Below are 25174 nucleotides of genomic sequence, written 5' to 3'. Positions count from 1 at the left end.
CTGTATAGAGGGCCAGGTATAGTGTATTAAAATACACTACACCCACGTAGGGAAGGCGGTGCCTCCCCAAACAGCCTGGCCCCTGCCCCCATCCGCCCCCTCCCACTTCCCGCCCCCGACTGTCCCCCTCAGAACCCCCGACCCCTCCAACTTCCCCTGTTCCTTGTCCCCTGACTGTCCCCTCCCGAGACCCCCTGCCCCTAACTGCCCCCCCTGGGACCCCACCCCCTATCCAACCCCCCTGATCCCTGTCCCCTGACTGCCCCAACCCCTATCCACACCCTCGCCCTAGACAGCCCCCCCCCCCCCCGGGACTCCCACGCCTATCCAACCGCTCCCTGTCCCTGACTGCCCCCCCAGGACCCTCTGCCCCTTAACCAACCCCCCGCCCCCTTAACATGCCGCTCAGAGCACCAGGACTGGCAGCCGTAAGTAGTACACCGTATGTGGCACATTCCTACGCGGATCAATTTAATACACTACACCCTGCAGCCAGGCTGCCTGGCAGGAGCTCGCAGCCTCGCTGCCCAGAGCGCTGGCAGCACGGCGAGCTGAGGCTGCAGGGGAGGGGCCGGGGGCTGGCCCACGGGCCGTAGTTTGCCCACCTCTGGTCGACACTGAAAACTTATATCTGCATAGCGACATCAGGCAGGGGTGTGAAAAAACATCTCTCTGAGCGACATCGCCACGCTGACAGAACCCCCGCTGTAGACACAGCTATGTCGACAGAAGCCTTTCTGTCAGTATAGCTAACTTCATTTGGGGAGTTGGTGTTCCCACCTTGACAGAAAAACTTCTGACGCTGTGGGCTGCGTCTATACGAGGGGGCTATACTGGCATAGCCAAGCCAAGCCAGCAACGATTAAGGCCTTACCAAATTCATGGCTGTGTAAAACGTGTCATGGACCGTGGAATCTGGTCTTTTGTGTACTTTTACCCTATACCGTACAGATTTCACGAGGGAGACCAGCGATTCTCAAAAGTTGGGGGTCCCAACCCAAAAGAGTCACCCAAAAGGGGGAGGGGCGGGTATTGTAAGGGGGTTGTGGTTTTGCCACCCTTACTTCTGCACTGCCTTTAGAGCTGGGCGGCTGGAGAGCGGCGGTTGCTGGCCGGGTGCCCAGCTCTGCAGGCAGCAGCCCAGAAGTAAGGGTGACAATACCGTACCATACCAGGCCGTCCTTACTTCTGCGTTGCAGCTGGCGGCGGCGCTGCCTGCAGAGCTGGGCTGCTGGCCAGCAGCTGCCGCTTTCCGGCTGCCCCAGCTCTGCAGGCAGCGTCACCACCACCAGCAGTGCAGAAGTAAAGGTGGCAATCCCGTCACTTCCCTACAATAACTTTGCAACCCCCGCAAAAAACCCTTTTGGGTAGGGACCCCCACGGTTACAACACCGTGAAATTTCAGATTTAAATGGCTGAAATCATTAAATTGACTATTTTTAAAATTCTATGACCGTGAAATTGACCCAAATGGACCGTGAATTTGGTAGGACCCTAGCAATGATGGGATAGCCTCTGTAGTGTAGATGCACCCACAACTTCCTGGGAGGAATATCTGCTCCGGCTGCTTCAATTCCTCTGCAAGAGGCTGTTTTTCAGAGATTCTTCCTTAGGAATGACAAACAAAGAGAGAACAGTAGCATTTCTAAATAGGTGGTTTCCCCCATTGGGCTAAGGCAGCCCTTTAGCAAAACAGGTTAACAGCATTGCTTCTGATCTTACTATCACCAGCAAGGCAAGCCACATTTCCCAAAGTTAAACAAGTCTTTATTATTGTCTCCAAGGACTCTACTGCAAGCTCTTCAACCAAACAACATTCTTGCAGCACACAAAATATACAGTTCAGCAACAAATTGCCCACAAGCCCTACATATTGTTGCTTGGCACTAGGAGTGATGCCCAGAACTGGTGAGTTACCCAACTCACTTCCACAGCACCCAGACAGTTCCTAAACCCACTGCAATACACAAGAGTCCTAAGCTTGCTCCACACCGTTCCCAGAGTTCAAGAGTGCCTTGTATGTTGGCCAAGCTGAAAGAGGAGCATCAGAGTCCACATAGGCAAGACAGGTATTGACTTTTATTTAAGAGTTTTGTTACTGCTTTACACCTTCAAATGTTGGCCTGAAAGGTTAAGGAGAACTGAGAACCTGATGGTCCCGTCACTTTGTTATTTTAATAAAGTAGTGTAGTATTTTTGAATCACAGGGGGATCAAACAGCCCTATTAAGTGAAAGGTTTAGATTAGCCAATGGGTTAGTATGATAAAGCCACCAGGCTACCTCCTTCATAACCTTGGGTGAGATCAGAGGTCACAGGTCTCTGGGAGGTTTCCCTTTGAGCAGGCAGCCCAGAAGTGCAAGGTGGAACTCCAGCAAGCTCCTTGTGTTCGGTACAAATAATCAGAGAGGCTCAAACTGGAAGCCAAGGCAAGGAGGAAACCCAACAAGTGCCAGGAAAATCAAAGAGCCAGTCAGAGAGTGATGATGTTCAAGTGTGAGAAAGGGCACCAGTTTCTGACTGAAGAAGAGCAATACTTAGCTAGAGACTGAAGGAAGAGAAGATCCATGCAGAAACTTAGTAAAAATGTAAGGAAACTCTGATCAGATTCTTCAGAGAGGAGCTTTGCTCCGAGTTAGAAGAGAAGCCACCTGCTGCTAGAGGACATGAAAGCCATCCTGACCAGGAGCAGACATGTGAAACTTCAGGAAGAGATGGAGTTTCCATAGAGCTGGTGAACTGGTACAACACCCCCAGAATGAAGAATGTGACTGGGGCTCCAGGAACAGCTCAGCCCAGGTTCCTCCTGTCTGAAGTTTAGACAAGACCTGGGCACACCACAGAGGATCTGCCCAATAATCCAGAGATTTGATTACTGCACTGTTGTCCTGGGCTCTCAGGAATCCACCCGCAGATGTTGCTAGGAGATGGTGGGAGACTAGGCCGACTGGCATACAATTAACCAATCACCCACTGCCATTGCTGTAACCCTTGTCCTCCCTCCCTCACCTTTATTCTCACCTCCCACATCCTCTCATCTTTTCTATTATTAGACTGTAAGCTCTTGGGGCACAGGGGCTATATCTTCTACTTGAAAGCACTTTGCACACTACAGGCTCTCCATGTGTGTCACATAATAAATCCAGCGTGGCACCAGAAGACACTAGTTTAATGTCCTTCATAACTGAATCAAGGTCTGTTTATCTCCAGTTCCAAAGGGTGCTCTGGTGCCAGAACTGTTTTCAGGTGTTAACATGTCCTCTTTACCCAAATCACAACCCTTCCCCCCCAACCCCTAACACAGTTGAGAGAATTGGCTCTAGCCAGTGCATTCCATAAGAACCTAGCTATGATACCCAGTAGGGAGAGTAGTCATTAGAAACGCGTGTCCAGAATCACTGAACAAACCTATGTCTTACCTATCCCTGCTTTACAGAGAGTCAACTCAGGACCTTGCCGACACACACCTTGGCGTGCCTTGAGGTTCCCTCCCAGTAATCCTTGTCCAGAGTGACCTGTGACGTGTTACACTGATTGAGAGACCTTCCCACACTCCATTTCTGCTGCACTATGGCCACTGCAGCGACTGCCCAGGTTAGCCACCTGCCTTGCAGCACTAGCCACAGCTTCTAGAGCATGCACCAGCATTGTCCTCTTTCCATATGGAACAGCTACAGTCACCAGGTTAAGGGAGATGAAGGCTATTTTTGTGTGTGGCTGCCTCGGCTTCCACTTCAAGGCTAGTACCAAGCAGTTACAGCACTCTGTCCCTGGCCGCATTGTCCTTTTAAGTCCATGCTACCTTCCGGGACATGGAATGCTTCAAGCGCTCCATGTCCACATCTCCAGGCTGCAGGGATCTCTCCAGGCCCACCAGCATATCCCGATGGCACTCACGGATGTTCAGCGGGTACCTGGCCCTCACAAACTCATAAGCTGCCATCAGCCTCATGTTGTGTTTCACCATCAGGTATTGGATGACACAGGTAGGGGCCAAGGAATAGCCATCCAGGCAGTGGATGAGAACCCGCTTCCTTTTCTCCAGAGAGGCTTCAATGCACTCATTGATGTCCCAGAAGCAAGGCTCCCTCAGGGCAGGACATTCCCCATTCAGGGGGCCCTGGATGTCCACCTTGAGGCGGGACCAGCTGTGCCGGAGCCCTCCTCGGCTGCATGTGCATGGAATGACACTCAGGCTGCAGTTGCTGGGCAGGCTGCTCATGTCGATGATGCTGTCGATGTTGTTCCTGCACAGCACCCTCCCGCAGTAGGCCGCATTGAGGTTCCCCAGGTAGATGCAGTCCATCACCCTGGCGATGACCGGCTCCGAGAAGTTAAAGTATTCCGGTCCTCCTGGCTTTGGGTCGCTGGGTTCCTCAGGCTTTGCACCCCCCCTCTGGCTGTAGTTGCGGGACTTCTTGGAGCTGGAGTAGGACTGAGGGTTGGAATCCAGCTCGGCACTGCTGTTCCAAAATGGTGGAGAGAACAGGGAGAACCGGCTGGAGGATTTGGCTTTGGTGAGTGGACCCACGGGACTGGATAGGGTAGAACTAGAGGAAGAATTGGATCTAGAGGCACAGAAAAGGGACGCCCGCTCCAGAGACCCTGTGCTGCTGGCTGTTCCTCCACTGTGAGCCTGCTCCATCTGCAAGACAAAGAGACTGGTTAGACTACTGGCACCCTGTTCTCTCAGACCTTCATGGGCAGCTGGAGCAGCAGAGGGGCCAGAGGTGGCAGTAGGCCCAGCCAAGCAGCCAAGATATCAAACTGCCACAGGAGCAGATTACACTAGAGGCCTTAAAAATCTCAAAAATGTCTATGCCCAGACATCTAACTAGCCAGTTACCCTTGTATCAGACAGAGCACATGCCACAACCACACCCAAATCACTCCTCACCTGAGCCTGCAGACTCCTCCGCCACCCCGGGACATCAGAGTGGCCATCCCCATCCGACGAGAGCGAAAAGCAGAGCGTTCGATGTTTCCTGGTGGGCAGCTGGGGTGCAGGGGACACATTGTCAGGCCTTCGATTGAGCGCTTCGTTCCTATTCATCATCAAGTTTGGACAGGAGCCTGCAGGGATAGAAAAAGCCACCCATGCACAGAAAGTGCTTTCATTACAAAGATCTGCCTTGTTGAGAGACAGGGCTCTGTGCATCTTAATAAGCCTTTCCTCAACACTCCCTTTAATGTTCTGCTGTTGCGGCAGGAATATTGTGATTCATTGAGAGAAGAGCTTGAACCAATTATGGGACGAGCATTTTAGCTGCAGATTCAGAGGGACTCAGAAGCTACAGTGAAACCTTTCAGCCCATTTGTCAGTGTGCTTGCGGTTTTCCCACTTTTTGGAAGGCGAAACAATGAAATATTGAGCTAGGAGTCCATTTGTTTCCGGAGCATTTCATTACAGACCCAATGGCTCCTGACAACCCTTATTTACATAGAGGATAGCGCTTAGGAGCTTTACTGTGCAGTACCACATAGATATAAAAGCACTACCGCTAATCAATCCTCACATCCCTGTAAGGCAAGTTTTAAAGGAGAAGAGGAAACGGAGGCCAAGAGGTGAAACGAGTTGTCTCACAAGCCACAGAAAAGCTCAATGAGCCAGAACTTTGTGCCACACTTCCTACCCCTCCCCACCAAATGCTGCACTCCACATGGAAGCAGCAACAAATGAAGCTGACAGGTCAGTTTCACTCTCCCCCACAGGTAGAGCACAGAGAGAGCAGAGGGAATGAAGGGAGGATAGGGCTACAGGAGGGAGAGAAGCCCCAATCCACCCGACTGCATGTAGCTCTCTCTAATTATGCTCATGCACAGCTGGTTTGGGAGTAGGGTGTGTGGAACTTGAGTAACAGAACCCTCTGAATGTCAGCCTCCCACCTACCAGATGTTCTAATCAGAGCCAGGACTAGAAGCCATATGTTTCTAGCACCCAGCCCTGTGCTCAGAACTTGCCATACTAAGAAGCTAAGATATAATTACACATACTCTTCAACTATAGCGTTCAGCAGAAAGCACTCCTAAAAACCTCTCTCCAACAGGTTAACAATTAGCTTTTACAATCCAAGACCATGGACTTTAAGAAGCACTGACCATGAATTCACCAATCTGTGCTCAAACTGAGACTACCAAGTGTGTGTGTGTGTCTCAGAGGCAGTCTCTGCCCCAAAGAGCTTACAATCTAAAGAGGCAAGCATCTGAGCAGAACATGCAGAGTGCACAGATTTAGATCCCACTAGGCTTAAATGATTAACATCTTAAAGCCCATTCCTGCCTTCTACCCCCGAACCACTGACAAAGCTTTCTGGGGACATTAAGCCACTAAGAAATAACAGCAGGGCTATTTGTCTGGAAACCCTCTATACATCTTTAAGAAGGGAGCAAGAGCCTAGCTGCACTCCACACAAAACCCCAAGGCCAGTCACTTCCCTGCTAACCAGTTGCTCCTCAATATTTGTTTTGCTGCTCTCCATGTTTCCTCAGAGGCTGTGTAAAAGCCAGGTTTAAACATAGGCAGCCACTTGGAACAGCTCATAAACCTACACCCACCTGTGCAGTGCTGGGAGAGAGCCACCGAGGAGGAGATCTGCAAGGAGCTGGGCATCTTAAAGGTTTTCTCAAGGTGCTTTACAATCAAGCCTGGAAAATTGAGAGGGACATGCACATTAGCAAGGGCATAGTGAGTGACCCGATGTATCAGGGCAAAACCCCACTTTATTTGGAGTATTTCTAAGTATAGATCCACAGGACAGACAGCAACTGCTCACAAGCATCCTGCCACGGCCTATGACTAAGCGCCATCTAAACAGATACAGTACAGCCTTGGCTATGCCACATATACAGGGTAACGTTCTGCTGGCCAGCAACTCCTCGTTGTGCTGTACAAACCACAAATCCAGAGTGCAGATGCTTCCAAGTACCAATGGCCTGGCAACCTGCTTCCACTCTGATCAGGGCTTAGAAGGTGCAGTGCAGGCAACAGAGATCATTGGGCCAATTCTTCAGTTAGCTGAAACCCACCCACCTCCCATGCCAGAGATCTTAAAATAATCAAGTTTGTACTGAATTCACTCCACAATGTCCTAAAACCAACTTCCCCGGGATAACATGCCTATTACAGAGTCCCTCCCTAAAGCACACATTTAAGCTGTCGCCAGTTTCCAGCTAACTTCAGAACTGGACAACACAGACAATTTCACACCTCTCCTGAGGCTGGCATGTGTGACATTTCCGCTTCCACTCCATCCATGAGAGATCCCCTTGTCTCTAGCATTATGGTGCCTCAAAACAGCAGCTAATCACCATCCATCAGCCATGAAGTGTTATCCTGTTGCACCTGAGTATGGCAAGTGATGGTCAGCCTTAGAGAAGAGCTCTCTCCTCACTCCCACACAGCTGTATCAAGCCTTGGCAGTCTGCTACCTCTGCACAGGCAAATCCCCCCACTGCGATCACATGCTGTACATGAGTGGAACTGACACCAAGTAATATCATCCATGTCAGAGAGGAGAATTTTCCCCATCAGGCTGGATCCTGAGTTCTCTGTATAGCTGCTTAAAGAATACAGGATAGAGCCCTTACTGTATTTACTTCTGGGCTTTGTAGACATAAGCAATATTCCTATCTACATCTGAACTTCACAAAGCTCCCTGAGCAGTGCTGTTGTAACACAAAGGCCAAAACATTCTAATTGGGGAGCCAGAAGCAAGGGCTCTAAAGCCAAACAGAGGCATCTGCATAAAAATGACCTAATTTTCATAGGCACTGAGCACTTGCAGTTCTTGCTGGCTTCAGCAAGAGCAGTGAGTACTCAGCACCTCTTATAAATCGAATAGACAAGGCCTTGTCTACACACACACTTATGCTAGTTTAGCTTAATTGGTGCAAACCCCATACGTGGGCATGCTTGGGCCAGGATTCTGCAAATACTTATGTATGTGGTACACTTCACTACAGTCAAGCCCTGTTGACTTCAAGGACTTAAAGTTAAGCACATGCTTAAGAATTTGCAGAACAGGAGCCTTATTTCAGTTCCACATAACTTTGTTCCTAAGAGACTACAAGTTTATTTCAGTTTACCTTAAACTAAAATAAGAGTGTCCACACAGGGGTTTGCAGCAGTTTAACTAAGTTGGTTTTGAAACACACCTTTAGTTAAACTGGTGCCAGTGGCCATATGCTTGGCTTTAGGGGGGGCCTCACTTTAGGCTCCCTAATTTGAATTCTTTGGCTTAAAAGCTTTTATCATATCATTTGTGTAAGGACTGTAGATGGCAAGAGCACCTCCCAAAGGCTGGTTTAGCCTCCCAATACCCTTGTGAGGTAGTCAGTATCTGCCATTTTGCAGATGGGGAAGTTGAGGCATAGAGTCATTAGGGTATGACTTTGGGCATTCACTTGAGTAATTACCAGAACTGGGACTAGAACCTAGGAGTTCTGATTTCCATGTCCCACCCTAACCATTAGGCCACAACCCTTCTTTGGAGGTGCTGGCATGAAGGGGATACTGCAGGCTTTGAAATATACATTACAGCATTTGAAACTAACTGAGATTGATGTTGCTGCAGTTCTTACACCCTTTCCTCCAGGGACTCCTGTTGGGCGAGTCTGGGCCCACATCCTATTTCCCCTTCTCTCACTCACCTGTAACCCCATTCCTCTTTGAGTTACATTTTTTGTCCAGAAGCTTGAAGGCTATGAAATCCTTGTGCCATTTCTCCACTGACTCCATTGTCCTCAGGCCTGCAACAGGGAAAAACAAGAAATCAAAACCTAAACACACTACTGCTCACCTTTCACATTGGGAGATCTGGCCTGCTGGGAGACAGAAGAATGAGGGCGGCTGCCAATTCACACAACTGGTTCTCTTTTTCTGATAAGATCGCTTAAGTGTGTATGTAAAATGGAGATAGAGAGCCTGAATCAAATCCCAGATGCAGCCAACCCTCAAATTTCAGGATGTTTGCAAAATTTGGAGCTCAGATCTGAAACATACAAGCTTTTAAAACTAGAGACGCCTTTTCTTCTGCATGGTGAGAAAAGCTCTGCTTCCCATTTGAAAGAAATCGAAATCTGAGTAGCTGCACATACATAGATAACTTAACATTCACCACAGGTTTGGACAATGGAGTCAGCAGCAGCATCTCCCCTAACATTTCATAATCATGGATCTGGCATTTAGTCAGAATGGTGAACCAACATTGTTGTCCAAGGCTAGTTACAGGTTTCATCACTGGGCCCAATCCATCCCATTAAATGTAACCCAAAGCCAAGGACCAGAAGGCAAGAGGGGAGGATGCATGGGTCTTGGTTTAGTTACTTATCTAGGAGATTAAATTAGAAGAAAAACCTTAAGGGTGAAAAAAATCTCACATATCTATTATAATGTTGTCACCTGTAAAAAGAAAAGGAGTACTTGTGACACCTTAGAGACTAACAAATTTATTTGAGCATAAGCTTTCGTGAGCTACAGCTCACTTCATCGGATGCATGTAGCTCACGAAAGCTTATGCTCAAATAAACGTTTTAGTCTCTAAGGTGCCACAAGTACTCCTTTTCTTTTTGCAGATACAGACTAACACAGCTGCTACTCTGAAAGTTGTCACCTATAGCATTCATCCCCCCAGATGATTTTGGGAGAGAGAAAGAGTTTTTCCCTCTCGCTAGAATCCCCAAAAGGAAAATGTCTACTATCATGCAAAAGCAAAAGGAGACCAACAGAAAGTTATAAGGGAAGGGAAAAAAGAGGGAGGTGGCAGTTCTTAACTTTTAAGAGACTGATCCAAAACTAACACACACACACAAAAGCCAAAATCAGAAGCCAAAAATGCCCTGGGGCTTTGGGAGCCTAGTGCTGGTCCAAATTTTGAAAAGGTAAAGAGCAGCAAGTCCTGCGATGGAGGAGTGTTGGTACCAGGAGCCAGCAGGTTTCTGGGAGTGTGTTTCACCAGGAAAACACACACACTCACAGAACCCAGAATTCAGTGCCTGCCTTTGAGCGGAACTCACACCTGCAAGACCACAGGCGCCCCCAGAACACAGCTGGGGGGAAGGGGGGTGGAAGAGCCCAAGGCAGCAGGGAGGGATGAGGCAACTGAACCCTACTCTGAGAGCTGCTATCCCCCGCAGAAAGGCAGGACTGAAAAGAGGTACAGAGGAAAGACACCCCCTTCATTCCCCTCCCCCAGCTTCAGCACAGAAGACACACCCAGCTCCCAGCCCAGTGCCTCCCTCCCCACCCCACAGTGCAGAGACCCCCCCCCCCCGCCCAGGCCAGGCAGGACCACTCCACCCCCCACCCTCACTGCAGACAAAACCCTCAACTCCAGCCCAGGCTGGCTCAGCCCCATCACAGCCGCCCCAGGCAGCCCCCAAAGCCTCACCCCACCGAACACATTCCCAGCCCCCCGCCAGCCCCACTCCCCAGGCAGTAGCCAGCCCAGCCACGGGAGTTTCCCCAAGCAACCCTCAGCCGCTTCGGGAAGTTCTCCCTGGTGCTCAGAGCAACTCTGAAGAACTCCCCCGGAGAAGTTTTACCGGGGCGGAGGGGGATCCCGGGGGCTGAGCCTGCCGCGGTGCGCAGAGCCTGGGCTGCAGATGCCTGGGCTGCAGGCAAGTGCAAGGGACGCTCCCCGGAGAGAAGGGGCGGCCGTGCCGGGGCAGCTGGGAGATGTAGTCTTTGGAACAAAGCGGGGCCCTCTTCCTCCCTCACCTGCTCCAGCCTGCCCTGGCTCCTAACACTGCCTCACTTGGGCTCGTCCCCTCTGGGCTGGGTCACTGGGCGGCCCCTTCCTTCCCACCCCTGGCCCTGCGCTGTCCTACTTTGCTCCTGGGAGCTGTTGCAGTGTCACTCATAGGGTGACCGAATAGCAACCAGGACTCGTTTTTTCCCTCTGCGAGAGGGGGTATAGTTGCGTATATAAGACAAAGTCCCTGTTATCAGGATGGCAATATCGGAAGGTGGGGTCACCCTAACCTCATTGAAGAGGCTGGCCAGTGCTCTCCAGTGCTTTAGCCCCCCCTCACCACATGGTAGCTCTTCCTACCACAGCCCTGCCAAGCCCATACAACACAGTCATGAGCCAGCTCCCCTAGGCCAGTCCACGAGGTTGGCTTCAAATCATGAGGTTTAAAAAGAAAATCAGGTGGGTGGGTGGGTGTTTGCCTTCTGTTTTATGAGCCATTAGGTTTCATGTTCTCTGCAACCATCAGGGATAGAAACGTAATTCCTATTTTTAATCACATAAATCCAGGAGCTGAGGCTTTAAAGAAAAAAAACCCAACAACCGCCCAACATTGTGAAAGTCACCGTAAAATCATTAGCGTTCACAACGTTGGTTAATAAGTATTTATGATGCAGACAAGTTTGCTCTTTTGCTAGTGCAGTTTTGCCAGCCCCAGTCCTCCAGAACACATGAGTCAGACCCCCCAAAACCACTGGCTTAAACATCATGAGATTTTAAATAAATAGATGTTGGGTTCTTTTTCTTTTTCTTCTGATTTCTCAGCCTCTAGGTTACATTCAATTCACACTGTCAAGACTTTCCTCCACAAACATGAAGTCCAGAAAAAAAAATTTGAAACAAAGCTGAGATTCTCAGCACCAGGTGTTGGGGTTTAAAAAAAACAGGAAATATCACAAGACTTGTGATAAAAATCAGGGGAGTTGGCAACAGCATATCAGACCCTGTTGCCCAGGGTTCCCACATGTTATATCAATTTACCTGTACACTTTATTAATTTCATTCTTCTACCCGTAGTAAGTAATTCCATACACATAATTAACCCAAAATAATAAAATAAATATGTGACTCATAGTAAGTAGTGGAATACTCTAGCATGCACATGTGATTGAATAACAATCCTTGATTTGTTTCTCACAAAACCTCTACATACACACACACTATCTCTACACTCCCAGGGCCCAGTTCTCCACTGCCTTGCACTTTATGTACGAATTAACACCTCTGCAAAGAAAGGACAGAATGGCAGGCTGCTTTGGTGACACTTAACAGCCACTTTGCACAGGCATAGGTTATTAGAACATGTGAGTTCCTGACTCCCAATCCTGGGCTCACTTAATCATAGAATCATAGAATAACAGAGTTGGAAGGGACCTCTGGAGGCCATCTAGTCCAACCCCCTGCCCAGAGCAGGACCAATCCCAACTAAATCATCCCAGCCAGGGCTTTGTCAAGCCTGACCTTAAAAACTTCTAAGGAAGGGGATTCTACCACCTCCCTAGGTAACCCATTCCAGTGTTTCACCACCCTCCTAGTGAAAAAGTTTTTCCTAATATCCAATCTAAACCTCCCACACTGCAACTTGAGACCATTACTCCTTGTCCTGTCATCTGCTATCACTGAGAATAGTCTAGATCCATCCTCTTTGGGTCCACCTTTCAGGAGTTGAAAGCAGCTATCAAATCCCCCCTCATTCTTCTCTTCCGTAGACTAAACAATCCCAGTTCCCTCAGCCTCTCCTCATAAGTCATGTGTTCCAGTCCCCTAATCATTTTTGTTGCCCTTTGCTGGACTCTCTCCAATTTCTTCACATCCTTCTTGTAGCGTGGGGCCCAAAACTGGACACAGTACTCCAGATGAGGCTTCACCAATGTCAAATAGAGGGGAACGATCACGTCCCTCGATCTGCTCGCTATGCCCCTACTTATACACCCCAAAATGCCATTGGCCTTCTTGGCAACAACGGCACACTGTTGACTCATAATCAGCGTCTCGTCCACTGTAACCCCTAGGTCCTTTTCTGCAGAACTGCTGCCTAGCCATTCGGTCCCTAGTCTGTAGCGGTGCATTGGATTCTTCCGTCCTAAGTGCGAGAGTCTGCACTTGTCTTTGTTGAACCTCATCAGATTTCTTTTGGCCCAATCCTCCAATTTATCTAGGTCCCTCTGTATCCTATCCCTACCCTCCAGCATATCTACCACTCCTCCCAGTTTAGTGTCATCCGCAAACTTGTTGAGGGTGCAATCCACACCATCCTCCAGATCATTAATGAAGATATTGAACAAAACCGGCCCCAGGACCAACCCTTGGGGCACTCTGCTAGATACCAGCTGCCAACTAGAGATGGAGCCATTGATCACTACCCGTTGAGCCCGACAATCTAGCCAACTTTCTACCCACCTTGTAATGTATCCATCCAGCCCATACTTCTTTAACTCGCTGACAAGAATACTGTGGGAGATCGTGTCAAAAGCTTTGCTAAAGTCAAGGAATAACATGTCCACTGCTTTCCCTTTATCCACAGAACCAGTTATCTCATCATAGAAGGCAATTAGATTAGTCAGGCATGACTTTCCCTTGGTGAATCCATGCTGACTGTTCCTGATCACTTTCCTCTCGTCTAAGTGCTTCAGAATTGATTCCTTGAGGACATGCTCCATGATTTTTCCGCGGACTGAGGTGAGGCTGACCGGCCTGTAGTTCCCAGAATCATCCTTCTTCCCTTTTTTAAAGATGGGCACTACGTTAGCATTTTTCCAATCTTCCGGGACTTCCCCCGATCGCCATGAGTTTTCAAAGATAATGGCCAATGGCTCTGCAATCACATCCGCCAATTCCTTTAGCACTCTCGGATGCAACGCATCCAGCCCCATGGACTTGTGCACATCCAGTTTTTCTAAATAGTCCCGAACCACTTCTACCTTCACAGAGTGCTGGCCACCTCCTCCCCATTTGGTGCTGCCCAGTGCAGTAGTCTGGGAGCTGACCTTGTTCATGAAGACAAAGGTAAAAAAAGCATTGAGTACATTAGCTTTTTCCACATCCTCTGTCACTAGGTTGCCTCCCTCATTCAGTAAGGGGCCCACACTTTCCTTGGCTTTCTTCTTATTGCCAACATACCTGAAGAAACCCTTCTTGTTACTTTTAACATCCCTCGCTAGCTGCAACTCCAGGTGTGATTTAGCCTTTCTGATTCCATTCCTACATGCCTGAGCAACATTTATATACTCATCCCTGGTCATTTGTCCAATCTTCCACTTCTTGTAAGCCTCTTTTTTTTGTTTAAGATCAGCAAGGATTTCACTGTTAAGCCAAGCTGGTCACCTGCCGTATTTACTCTTCTTTCTACACATAGGGATGGTTTGTCCCTGTAACCTCAATAAGGATTCTTTAAAATACAGCCAGCTCTCCTGGACTCCTTTCCCCCTCATGTTATTCTCCCAGGGGATCTTGCCCATTAGTTCCCTGAGGGAGTCAAAGTCTGCTTTTCTGAAGTCCAGGGTCTGTATTCTGCTGCTTTCCTTTCTTCCTTGTGTCAGGATCCTGAACTCGACCATCTCATGGTCACTGCCTCCCAGGTTCCCATCCACTTTTGCTTCCCCTACTAGTTCTTCCCGGTTTGTGAGCAGCGGGTCAAGAAGAGCTCCGCCCCTAGTTGGTTCCTCCAGCACTTGCACCAGGAAATTGTCCCCTACCATTTCCAAAAACTTCCTGGATTGTCTGTGCACTGCTGTATTGCTCTCCCAGCAGATATCAGGATGATTAAAGTCGCCCATGAGAACCAGGGCATGCGATCTAGTAGCTTCTGCGAGTTGCCGGAAGAAAGCCTCGTCCACCTCATCCCCCTGGTCCGGTGGTCTATAGCAGACTTCCACCACAACATCACCCTTGTTGCTCAGGCTTCTAAACTTAATCCAGAGACTCTCAGGTTTTTCTGCAGTTTCATACTTGAGCTCTGAGCAGTCATACTGCTCCCTTACATACAGTGCAACTCCCCCACCTTTTCTGACCTCCCTGTCCTTCCTGAATAGTTTATACCCATCCATGACAGTACTCCAGTCATGCGAGTTATGCCACCAAGTCCCTGTTATTCCAATCACATCATAATTCCCTGACTTTGCCAGGACCTCCAGTTCTCCCTGCTTGTTTCCCAGGCTGTGTACTAAGTAATTCCATACACATAATTAACCCAAAATAATAAAATAAATATGTGACTCATAGTAAGTAATGGAATACTCTAGCATGCACATGTGATTGAATAACAATCCTTGATTTGTTTCTCACAAAACCTCTACATACACACACACTATCTCTACACTCCCAGGGCCCAGTTCTCCACTGCCTTGCACTTTATGTACGAATTAACACCTCTGCAAAGAAAGGACAGAATGGCAGGCTGCTTTGGTGACACTGAACAGCCACTTTGCACAGGCATAGGTTATTAGAATATGTGAGTTCCTGACTCCCAATCCTGGGCTCACTTCTCAAGCCACACCATCAGGGGCTCATTCACCTGCACATCTACCAATGTGATATATGCCATCATGTGCCAGCAATGCCCCTCTGCCATGTACATTGGCCAAACCGGACAGTCTCTATGCAAAAGAATAAATGGACACAAATTTGACATCAGGAATCATAACATTCAAAAACCGGTAGGAGAACACTTCGACCTCTCTGGCCACTCAGTAAAAGATTTAAGGGTGGCAATTTTGCAACAGAAAAGCTTCAAAAACAGACTCCAACGAGAAACTGCCGAGCTTGAATTAATATGCAAACTAAATACCATTAATTGGGTTTGAATAGAAACTGGGAGTGGCTGGGTCATTACACATATTGACAGGTTTCAGAGTAGCAGCCGTGTTAGTCTGTATTCGCAAAAAGAAAAGGAGGACTTGTGGCACCTTAGAGACTAACCAATTTATTTGAGCATAAGCTTCCGTGAGCTACAGCTCACTTCATCGGATGCATGCAGTGGAACTGCTGATAATAGCTCATCTTAACTAATTAGCCTCTCACAGTTTGTAGGGTAACTTCCAACTTATCTGTATGTATATATATATATATATCTTACTATATGTTCCATTCTATGCATCCGATGAAGTGAGCTGTAGCTCACAAAAGCTCATGCTCTAATAAATTTGTTAGTCTCTAAGGTGCCACAAGTCCTCCTGTTCTTTCTCTAGCCTGTGGCAAGGATGGGATAAGAACTCTTGCAAAGAAAGGGAACATTCTCCTAAATTGTATAAACACACATTCCAGTCTTTGCTCTAGATGCTCCATGGCACATTTTAAAAATACAGTTCAACACACAAACTTCTCTAGGTACCCGCCTCCAACCAACTAACATGAATCATAAGACAGCAGTCAAGAACATAGATCCGATCTTTATGGCTTCCTGCTAGCTCTCCCAGTCTCTCTCAGCTTGAGCCTAGCAGCATGCCCTGATGGTGTCAAAATAGGGGCTTGTCTACACTACAAAATGAAGCTGACTTTATCTAATTCTACCTCGAGCCTCCGAATTAATGAAGTCGATTGTGCGTGGCCACACCATGCTCATTATCTCGATGGAGTGTGTCCTCACTAGCAGCACCTCCATCGATGCACAAAGCAGTGCGTTGTGGGTAGCTATCCCAAAGTGCAACTTGCCGCAGTGTGTTTTGGGAAGTTTGTGCAATGCCTCCTGGGACCAAAACATTGTCGCAGGGGAGAATGGGAACATTGCATCGGCATCCCATGATGCACTGTCCTCCCTCCCTCAAACACCGGCAAACAACCCAGTGGTTTTTGTGCTTTAAATCCCCATCTTGGCACCAGACCTCCTTGCCAAAGAATACATAAACTGAAAGGGATACTTTTCAATGGTGTTGCAAGTGCTGGTAGATCACCGACATCAAGGTAGGATGGTCGGGAAAGGTTCATGAAATATGCATCTTTAGGAACTGGGGTCTGTTCAAAAAGCTGCAATCTGGGACTTTCTTTCCAGACCACAAAATGAACATTGACAATGTTGAGATGCCTGTAGTTATCCTGGGGGACCCCCCTACCCAGCCTTAATAATGACCACAGTAATGTGAGCTGCTTGTCTGCACTGTGCTTTCCCAAACCTTCACCTGCCTTGTATCGCTGTCCCTGGAAAGCCAGCCCCCCCGAAGCCCACTGCTTCTACCCAATAAAGAACATTTCTTTCTCGAATCCATTTACTTTATTTAACAAACATAAGTAAAGAGGGAGAACAGAAAAAAAAAAGTTAGCCTTGGGAAAAAGGGGTTGTAAAGTCAGAACGGGAGAAACATTTTCAGCTGTGTAACATAACACTGCACTCTAGACCATCAAAGGTCTGTGAAAAAATGCCTTCTGTTCCTTGTACCCTCCCCCTGAGTTAAGTGGAAGGGATAATGGACTTTTCTCCCATGCCTCATGGAACACTTGGGGGAGGGTGATTCTGTGCCAGGCGATGCTGGCTGGCTGTCCACCAGGGTCTGCAGAGGAACTCTACCCTCCTGCTTCTGTTCCTGCAGTTCAACCAGATGCCTCAACATGTCTGATTTGTCCCTCATAATCTGAAGCTCTCATCCTGCACTGCACACTCATGCTCATGGGAAGCTTTTCTGCTCCCCATGTCCATGTCTAACTTATCGGACAGTGAAACCCGCTCTCAGCTCTGCATCAGCTGTCCCAGAGGCCTTCATTATCTTGGTGAACATGTCCTCCCATGTTCTTTCTCCTCCTAATCAGCGAAAGTCTATTTTCAGGTGCTGATGACATGCCAAAGGACACATTTCCAACTGTCAGTCATGGGAAAAAAGAAAGGGACCATTGTACATGCATAAAATGTTTCCAAAGCAAGGCCATTTTCATTTAAAAAAACCAAAAAAACCCCCCACCCTTATTACACTAGGTGCAAGCCACAACATAATCAGATTCCGTAACCATTCACTGTGCCATTTTGCTGTTCCAGCCATGGTGAGTAGGCCCCGCCGAGTCATGGGTGACCACACTTTTAATGAAGGTTATGGCAGGCTCATGTCGGGAGCAGAGGTAGCTAGACAAACAATCGCCCCTCTCCATCGCACCATGGGAAGCTGTTTACAAACAGGGTGTGGGGGGACGTTTTCACTCCCAAATTGTGGAATCTCGTATGTGGGGCCCCAGTCCCCACTTAAACTATTTGCTGACCCATGCCGAGCACAGTAAAGGCACATTAGTGGCCACGTGGTTTGGCAATCTGGAATGTGGGGGGGGGCCTACATGCTCTTTTTTTTCTTGTAAGAGCACTTTTAATGAGAACTTCCCCCATTTCCCCTAGGTGACCCGATGTGATATCAGTCTCCTGAGGTGTCAAAAATATAAAGGGAAGGGTAAATACCTTTAAATCCCTCCTGGCCAGAGGAAAAATCCTTTCACCTGTAAAGGGTTAAGAAGCTAGGATAACCTCGCTGGCACCTGACCAAAATGACCAATGATGAGACAAGATACTTTCAAAGCTGCAGGGGGAGGGACGGGACGGGACGGGACAAAGGGTTCTCTCTGTCTGTGTGATGCTTTTGCCGGGACCAGAGCAGGAATGCAGGTCAGAACTCCTGTAAAGAGTCAGTAAGTAATCTAGCTAGATATGCGTTAGATTCTGTTTTGTTTAAATGGCTGAGGAAATAAGCTGTGCTGAATGGAATGGATATTCCTGGTTTTTGTGTCTTTTTGTAACTTAAGGTTTTGCATAGAGGGATTCTCTATGTTTTGAATCTGATTACCCTGTAAGGTATTTACCATCCTGATTTTACAGAGGTGATTCTTTTACTTTTTCTTTAATTAAAATTCTTCTTTTAAGAACCTGATTGCTTTTCATTGTTCTTAAGATCCAAGGGTTTGGGTTTGTGTTCACCTCTGCAAATTGGTGAGGATTTTTATCAAGCCTTCCCCAGGAAAGGGGGTGTAGGGCTTGGGGGGATATTTTGGGGGGAGACGTTTCCAAGTGGGCACTTCCCCTGTTCTTTGTATAACACTTTGGTGGTGGCAGTGTTTAACCTAAGCTGGTAAGAATAAGCTTAGGGGGTCTTTCATGCAGGTCCCCACATCTGTACCCTAGAGTTCAGAGTGGGGAAGGAGCCTTGACATGAGGGTAACAGCGGTGGGAAGGAAGGAGATGCTGGGTATGAACGCGGTTCTTATGCTGCCAAGCTGTGTACTGCAATGATGCCAGCAGAATTAATTCAGGAGTTGCATGGGAAAGTGTCCTACCATGGTGGATGAAATAAGACTGCCCTGCCTAGACACCTTCTGCAAAAGATTGCAGTGTACCTCCATGAAAGTTTCCTAAATATATCCATAGAGGATTCCCGGGCTATCCCAGTCCACATAAACAGTCTTTTTCGGGAGCCACCCTCTGCGTAGCTGGAGCGCCCTCTTGTAAGTAGAGAACCACAGCACCTTGCTTTTCCTTCACAGTAAATATCCAATACCACTGAATGTGTGTGCCCGCTAAAGTTTAACTGGACTTTGACTGTAACTGTATACTTACCAGAGGGCCTTCCCCGGCATCACAGACGGCCACCATGATGTCCTGAAACCCCCAGAGCTCCAGAGTTAAAATATTTCCTGGCTCTCGGGGAGAACAGATCCACTGCTCACCTGTCTCCTATTCTACTCCTCCTCCTCATCCACCATATCGTCCTCCCTGTTGTCCCTAGACTCACACACCTGTGAGGTGTCTACGTTGCTTGTGGGGGTACTGGTAGGGTCACTCCCGAGAATCGCATGCAACTCATCGTAGAACTGGCATGTGTGGGGTTCAGCACCAGAACGACTGTTCACCTCCCTGGCCTTCTGGTACACTTGGCGAAGTTCTTTTATTTTCACCCAGCACTGCAGTGTGCCCCTCGTGTAGCCCTTCTCCCCCATTCCACGAGTGATCTTTGCATATATCACGTTTCTTCTGCTGGATCGGAGCTCTGCCTGCACAGACTCTTCTCCCCACACACCAATGAGATCCACCACTTCCTGTGCAGACCAAGCTGGAGCGCGTTTGGGGTGTGTAGTCTCCAGGATCAGCTGTGCTCAAGCTGGTACGCTCCCAATGCTGATCAAACAGGAAATGGGAAATCAAAAATTCCCAGGGTTTAGCAGGGGAGGGGCTGTTTCCTGTGTACCTGGCTGCAGTGCAGCAGAGTTGAGAATGATCTCCAGATAGGGTGACCAGATGTCCAGATTTTATAGGGAGAGTCCTGATATTTGGGGCTTTTTCTTATATAGACTCCTATTACCCCCCAGCCCCTGTCCCGATTTTTCACACTTGCTATCTGGTCACCCTATATCCAGAGCAGTCACAGATGAGCATTGTGGGACACCACCTGGAGGCCAATTAAGTCAAATTACACAACGCTGCATCTGCACTACCTCACAGTCGACCCATGAAAATCGAATTCAGCGCTGTACCTCTCGCAGAGGTGGATTACAGAAATCAACGTTACAGGCAACTTAGGTCGGCGTAAAGGACCCGGTATTGTAGGCACATACATTAACAGGTCAATTTAAGGCAGCTTCCTTCGACCTAACTCTGTAGTGTAGACCAGGCCTAGGACAATTTCAGATCAGGGAGGGAGTGAATTCCACAGCCGAGACGCCCTCACAAAGAGCACCCTGCTTCTTAGCCTATTATTGGAACATCTTTCCAAGGGTTGTGGTACATTTGCCATCTCTGGCCATTTTTAAAACACAATTAGATGTTCTTCTAAAAGATCTGCTCTAGGAATTATTTTGGGGAAGTTCTATGGCCTCTGTTATGTAAGAGGTCAAACTAGATAATCAAAATGGTCCCTTCTGGCCTTGGAATCTATGAATCCTCTAAATAACCTACCATTTTATAACTCAACTGAGGTTTCTCAGGTGGAACAGAGGTAAAATTAACTGGTCTGCAGTTATTAACAGTCCATCTGCTCCCATGTCTAGAAACAGATCGTGAGTGATGCCTACGTCTGTGGGAGATTTGTCCAAGTGTAAACTGAACGGGGGATTTTGGGATTCAGCCCTGGAAGCCTGCCTGTGCTCAGGGGAAATTTAAATATCAGTGAATGTGGCTTTCTTTAACTCTTCACAGTACAGCATGCTGGAGCCTCCCATAGCACGGGACATGACTGCATGCCACCTCTCAGATTCAGTGCTGTCACACGGCAGGAGTCTTCAGCATGGAGATGCAAGTTCCACTAGGACTGGCTCCTTTGTTTCACAGGTGTCCAAGTGAGACAGCCCAGCATTGTGTGTGACCAACTCCAGCAGAATATGCAAGTCCCATGGAGGATGCATATCTTTTTGACATCATATGTCATAGCGTCTAAGACAGTGGTTCTCAAACTGTGGGTCAGGATCCCAAAGTGGGTCACAACCACATTTTAATGGGGTCACCAGGCTGGCATTAGACTTGCTGGGGGCCAAGCCTCACCACCCAGCGCCAAAGCCAAAGCCCGAGGGCTTCAGCCTTGGATGGCAGGGCTCAGTTACAGGCCCCTCACCTTGGGGCTTTGACCCCACCCCCATCCCCGCCCAGGTTAGTAAGGCTTTGGCCTCCCACTCCTGGGGTTGTGTAGTAATTTTTGTTGTGAGAAGGGGGTCACTGTGCAATGAAGTTTGAGAACCCCTGGTCTAAGACATTAGGCAATTCTACATGCTAAACTCTCCAGTGCCAACACAGCCTTGTTTCCATAAACCCCTAGCCTTCCAGTGCCAGCTAAATCAGTTTGTATGCCGGGAAAGAAGTTCTACAACTGTCATCTAGGGTGACTAGAGACAGGTTCACAACAAAACTCCAGATACAAAAAACCCAGACCTATGATGGCATTGGAAATCCAGCACCAGAAGCACAGAGCAGTTTTGCAAGTTATCCCTCTCTCTCCAATGGGCTGAGCCTGTTCCTACTCCCTCCTTTGGGATCCAAACACTCCAAACTTTACAGTGTGCTAAATCTAGGTTCAAATTTTGCAGCTTAGTCAAATGGGCTTTGTTTCCCCTTACAACATCTGCCTCCCAGTCCCATCTCCTGGCCTCCTCCTACAGGGACAGGCTGCTCCTTCCAGCCCCCCGGAAGACTTACCTTCCTCCCAATCCAGCATCCTTCCTCCCAACTGAGGCAGTCCATCCCAATCCCAACAGGTGCCAGCCTGCAGCAAACATCTGTGCACTGTACTACTGCTCTGTCTTCCAGGTGGGTCCATCTCTCTCCTGACATAAGGCCAGAATCTTACCTTAATCCACTTCTGACTGCCTTTGTTACCCAGACCATTACCGTTTGTAAAAGAGCCTGTCCGCCCTATTCCAATGTCCTCTTGGATTTCCATAAGCCAATCAGGTATTTAAATTTTTGGAAAGGATAATAATGTTTCCTTGCAAAACTGATCACACTCAGTGTGCTTTAATAAATGTCAAATCAATATGCATGTCCAATGCAGCTGTCTGTACAACTGAAAGCAAATACTGTTCTGCTGAGCTCAAAGTACCAAGGTATCATTGTAGCCAGCACACAGGGATTGTACAGCCAGTTTCAACATTTAGCCACAGAACTTTGGGATGCCCTCATCATCTTCTCTCAGTCAGGGTGAAAACTGACAAAGTGCTGGGCACTTCCATCTTTCATGAACTCCAAGTTGCAGATGCATCTTTCACAGTTTGCTCTCCGGGGTATGGGTGAACATGTTCTAATGAAATCTGCAGCTAGTAATTTTCCTTAGTTCCAAGGTCTCTCTGCAGCTATAAGAATATCAAGCAGTGTCCAGCTGGGTAGTGATCAAGTTTTCCCTTGAGGCTAGTCATGGTTAAAGTGTCCCTTCCTGAACAAAGCCCAGAACCTCTTGACATCTCACACCAGATCAAATTGTCCCTTGTAAAGAAGCATTAGATCAGGACATTGCAGAATTCCACCAGCTTTCTCTGGCCAGTCCACAGTACACTTAGCACATTCAGTCCCTCTCTCTCTGACATCAGTATTTTGAAATGCTACTCTGCTTACATTGCTAATACAGCTGCAAAGCCTATTGGCTAGCTTGCTTTAACCAAGTGGAGCTCTGGGGTATGAAGGGTGACCTAGTGAACAAGGCTCAGGAGACCAGGATTCAGTTCCTGGCTCTGCCATTGACCTGCTGTGTGACTTTGGGCAATTCACTTGATCTACCCTGTGCTTCAGTTCCCCGTCTGTAAAATGGGGATAATTCCTCACTGGATAACGATAAAATCCATTAACGATTCTGAGTTGGACTGCAGATTTGTCACAGCATTTTTTAATCAAAAATCACGGCGCAGTCATGGTAAATGTAGTAAAAGTCATGGGTTTAGCAGCTGCTCCGTGATTTTTTTATAAAAAGTGTCTTGACAAATGAGGGGGCACCAACCACCCACAGTAGCACCATTCACCCTGGCAGCACAACCTTATCCTGGCATGATGAGGAGGGGAGACTCCAGGGACACAATATGGGGGGTGAAGAGCAAGTCTGCTCCACACTCACCCCAGACACAGGCAGGAGCAGCTCCTGTGTCCTGCAGAGCTGGGCCAAGGCTCCTCCCTTTGTATGTTGCAACCTGGTGCACAGGGTTGTAGCACTGCTCAGGTGTGGACCTATGGCCCCTCTGTCATGATAGGGGGGCCGTAGCACCAAATTTGAGTGGGTGGTGCTGTGATCCCCATGCGCCAGATCGCAACCCAGGGCAGGGAGCCAGGCCCAGACAGTGGGACCAAGGAGCCACAGCTGTGGGGGCAGGCTCCCACGCAACCCAGCCCCTAGTCCTCCTCTCCACACCAAGCCAGCAAGCCCCCTAGAGCCTTCCTGCTGGAAGTCATGGACAATCCGAGAAATCATGATATCCCTGACTTTTTCCGCACCATGACAAACCTGCAGTCCTAACTATGAGGCATTCAGATGCTACAGCAGCCAGGGCCATAAAGTACAGAGAGGGATCCTGCCGATGTTTCTCCTTTTCACCGAGCAAGAGCTGCTGAAACAAAGTTTACAGAATTACTTACCTTGTGTGCCCTTGCAAATCAAGCAGTGCTACATGGCATCACCAGCAACTGGCGCTCAGCTGTTCTGTCTCTTCCTCTTAACACTCCCGGCTAACTTCAATGCCACTGGTTTCCTTGAAACGAACAGGCATGGCTCAATCAGTTATGAAGGGTCTGCTCCTCTGTGGAACTCGCTTCTCAGAGGCTGTGATTGGCTGGCTCTGCTGGTTCTGGGTATCCTGGATACTGCTATCTCGATGGAGCCACACGTCACAGCCTAGGATCCAGAGAAGCAGCTGAGTGCTTCACAGGCTCCTTGCTGGAAAGAGGGTGGCGTGGTATAACTGAGAAAAGACAGTTCCCAGTGTCTCACGATCTATGAGCAATAAGTGCCCCTAGGATGGCTTAGCTGCAGATGGCAGGGGAGGGAAGGAATGTGCAGAGCAGGTTACAGCAAACTTTACTTTTAAAGCATCTCACTTTACCAGAGTAAGGGCTGGAATCCATTCTCCGTGCCTCTGGATTTACAGCAGCAAACCCCTACTGCAGTCAGTGGGCCCAGGTCTGGGTTCTACTAATGCTAACATAGACAAAGTCTTTCTACCAGTCTCTAGTCTCAGGGGCAGGTCAAGGGTGTGGCTGGAGTCCCCTACACTCCAGTTCTGCTCTGTTTCTCCAGAATACAAGCAACTCCGAGATAGATTAACGCCACCTTCGCTATGCCCGCCTGTCCCCCAAGCACAGGAATTAGGAAATGAGAATCAGGGGGCAATGACTATGTCTGGCGGACTGTTCGCCGTGGTACCTGGATGAATGCAGGCATGCATCTGGCTCTCAGCATGGGTGGGAGTGGGTAGCTCATCAGGGGGTGCAACGTGCAAAGGGGAATTTGAACAACAGGTGAGAGAGTCCGATCTCTGGCCGAGGCTGAAATAGAAGCTTCGGAATGTGTGTGTTGGGAGAGGAGGTGAATAAATCTAATGGGGGAGTGAGCCCACGGGGGAAGGAAGCAGGCCGGTGGGTAGGGGAAGACGTTTAGGCAATCACAGTTTGGGTGGGGCTACAAGGAGGACCTTGCTTTGACATCTGGCCCTCAGCCCTGTACTTTCTGGCTGGGGCCCTTCCACGCTTCCAGCTCTGCAGAGGGGAGGCAACTCCTGCACTCTGTGCCCCAGTGGGGGTCGCTTTGCAAGCAGACCTGCAGCCTCCCTCTCTTTAGAACAGTATTCTCACTGGCTCGGCATGCTGGGTGGGAGCATTATAAGCAGATGTAGTGAGAAGCTTTTGACAGGGTTTAATGGAGCCCTGAGAGCCTTGCCTCTAAATGAAGCTGTTATACCAGAGACAACTCTATAACAAAGTGGGGGGCACATATATTCAGAGAGAACCCTGCTGACCCTCAATTGAGGTTCCTTCCTCTTCTGGAGAGTCCCTACTTTGATTCT

At 48.5% G+C, this 25174-nt stretch overlaps 1 protein-coding gene across 1 annotated transcript; it reads right to left on the bottom strand.

The window, feature by feature from the left end:
- Window positions 1-1745: 1745 nt before the first annotated feature.
- On the bottom strand, window positions 1746-10625 carry LOC311521972 (uncharacterized protein). Its single transcript, XM_084630734.1, has 5 exons — window positions 10542-10625; window positions 8649-8747; window positions 6555-6644; window positions 4897-5072; window positions 1746-4644 (listed from the first exon to the last, which is right to left on the bottom strand). Exons 2-5 carry the CDS (start codon window positions 8734-8736, stop codon window positions 3787-3789), a joined length of 1212 nt encoding a protein of 403 aa, XP_084486860.1. The 5' UTR covers window positions 8737-8747; window positions 10542-10625; the 3' UTR covers window positions 1746-3786.
- Window positions 10626-25174: the final 14549 nt, after the last annotated feature.

This window comes from Lepidochelys olivacea (assembly GCF_965140295.1).
Source record: "Lepidochelys olivacea isolate rLepOli2 genome assembly, chromosome: 6".
Taxonomy (NCBI): Eukaryota; Metazoa; Chordata; order Testudines; family Cheloniidae; genus Lepidochelys; species Lepidochelys olivacea.
The sequence above is the reverse complement of the archived record's forward strand: the minus strand, read 5'-3'. Positions and strand labels throughout refer to the sequence as shown.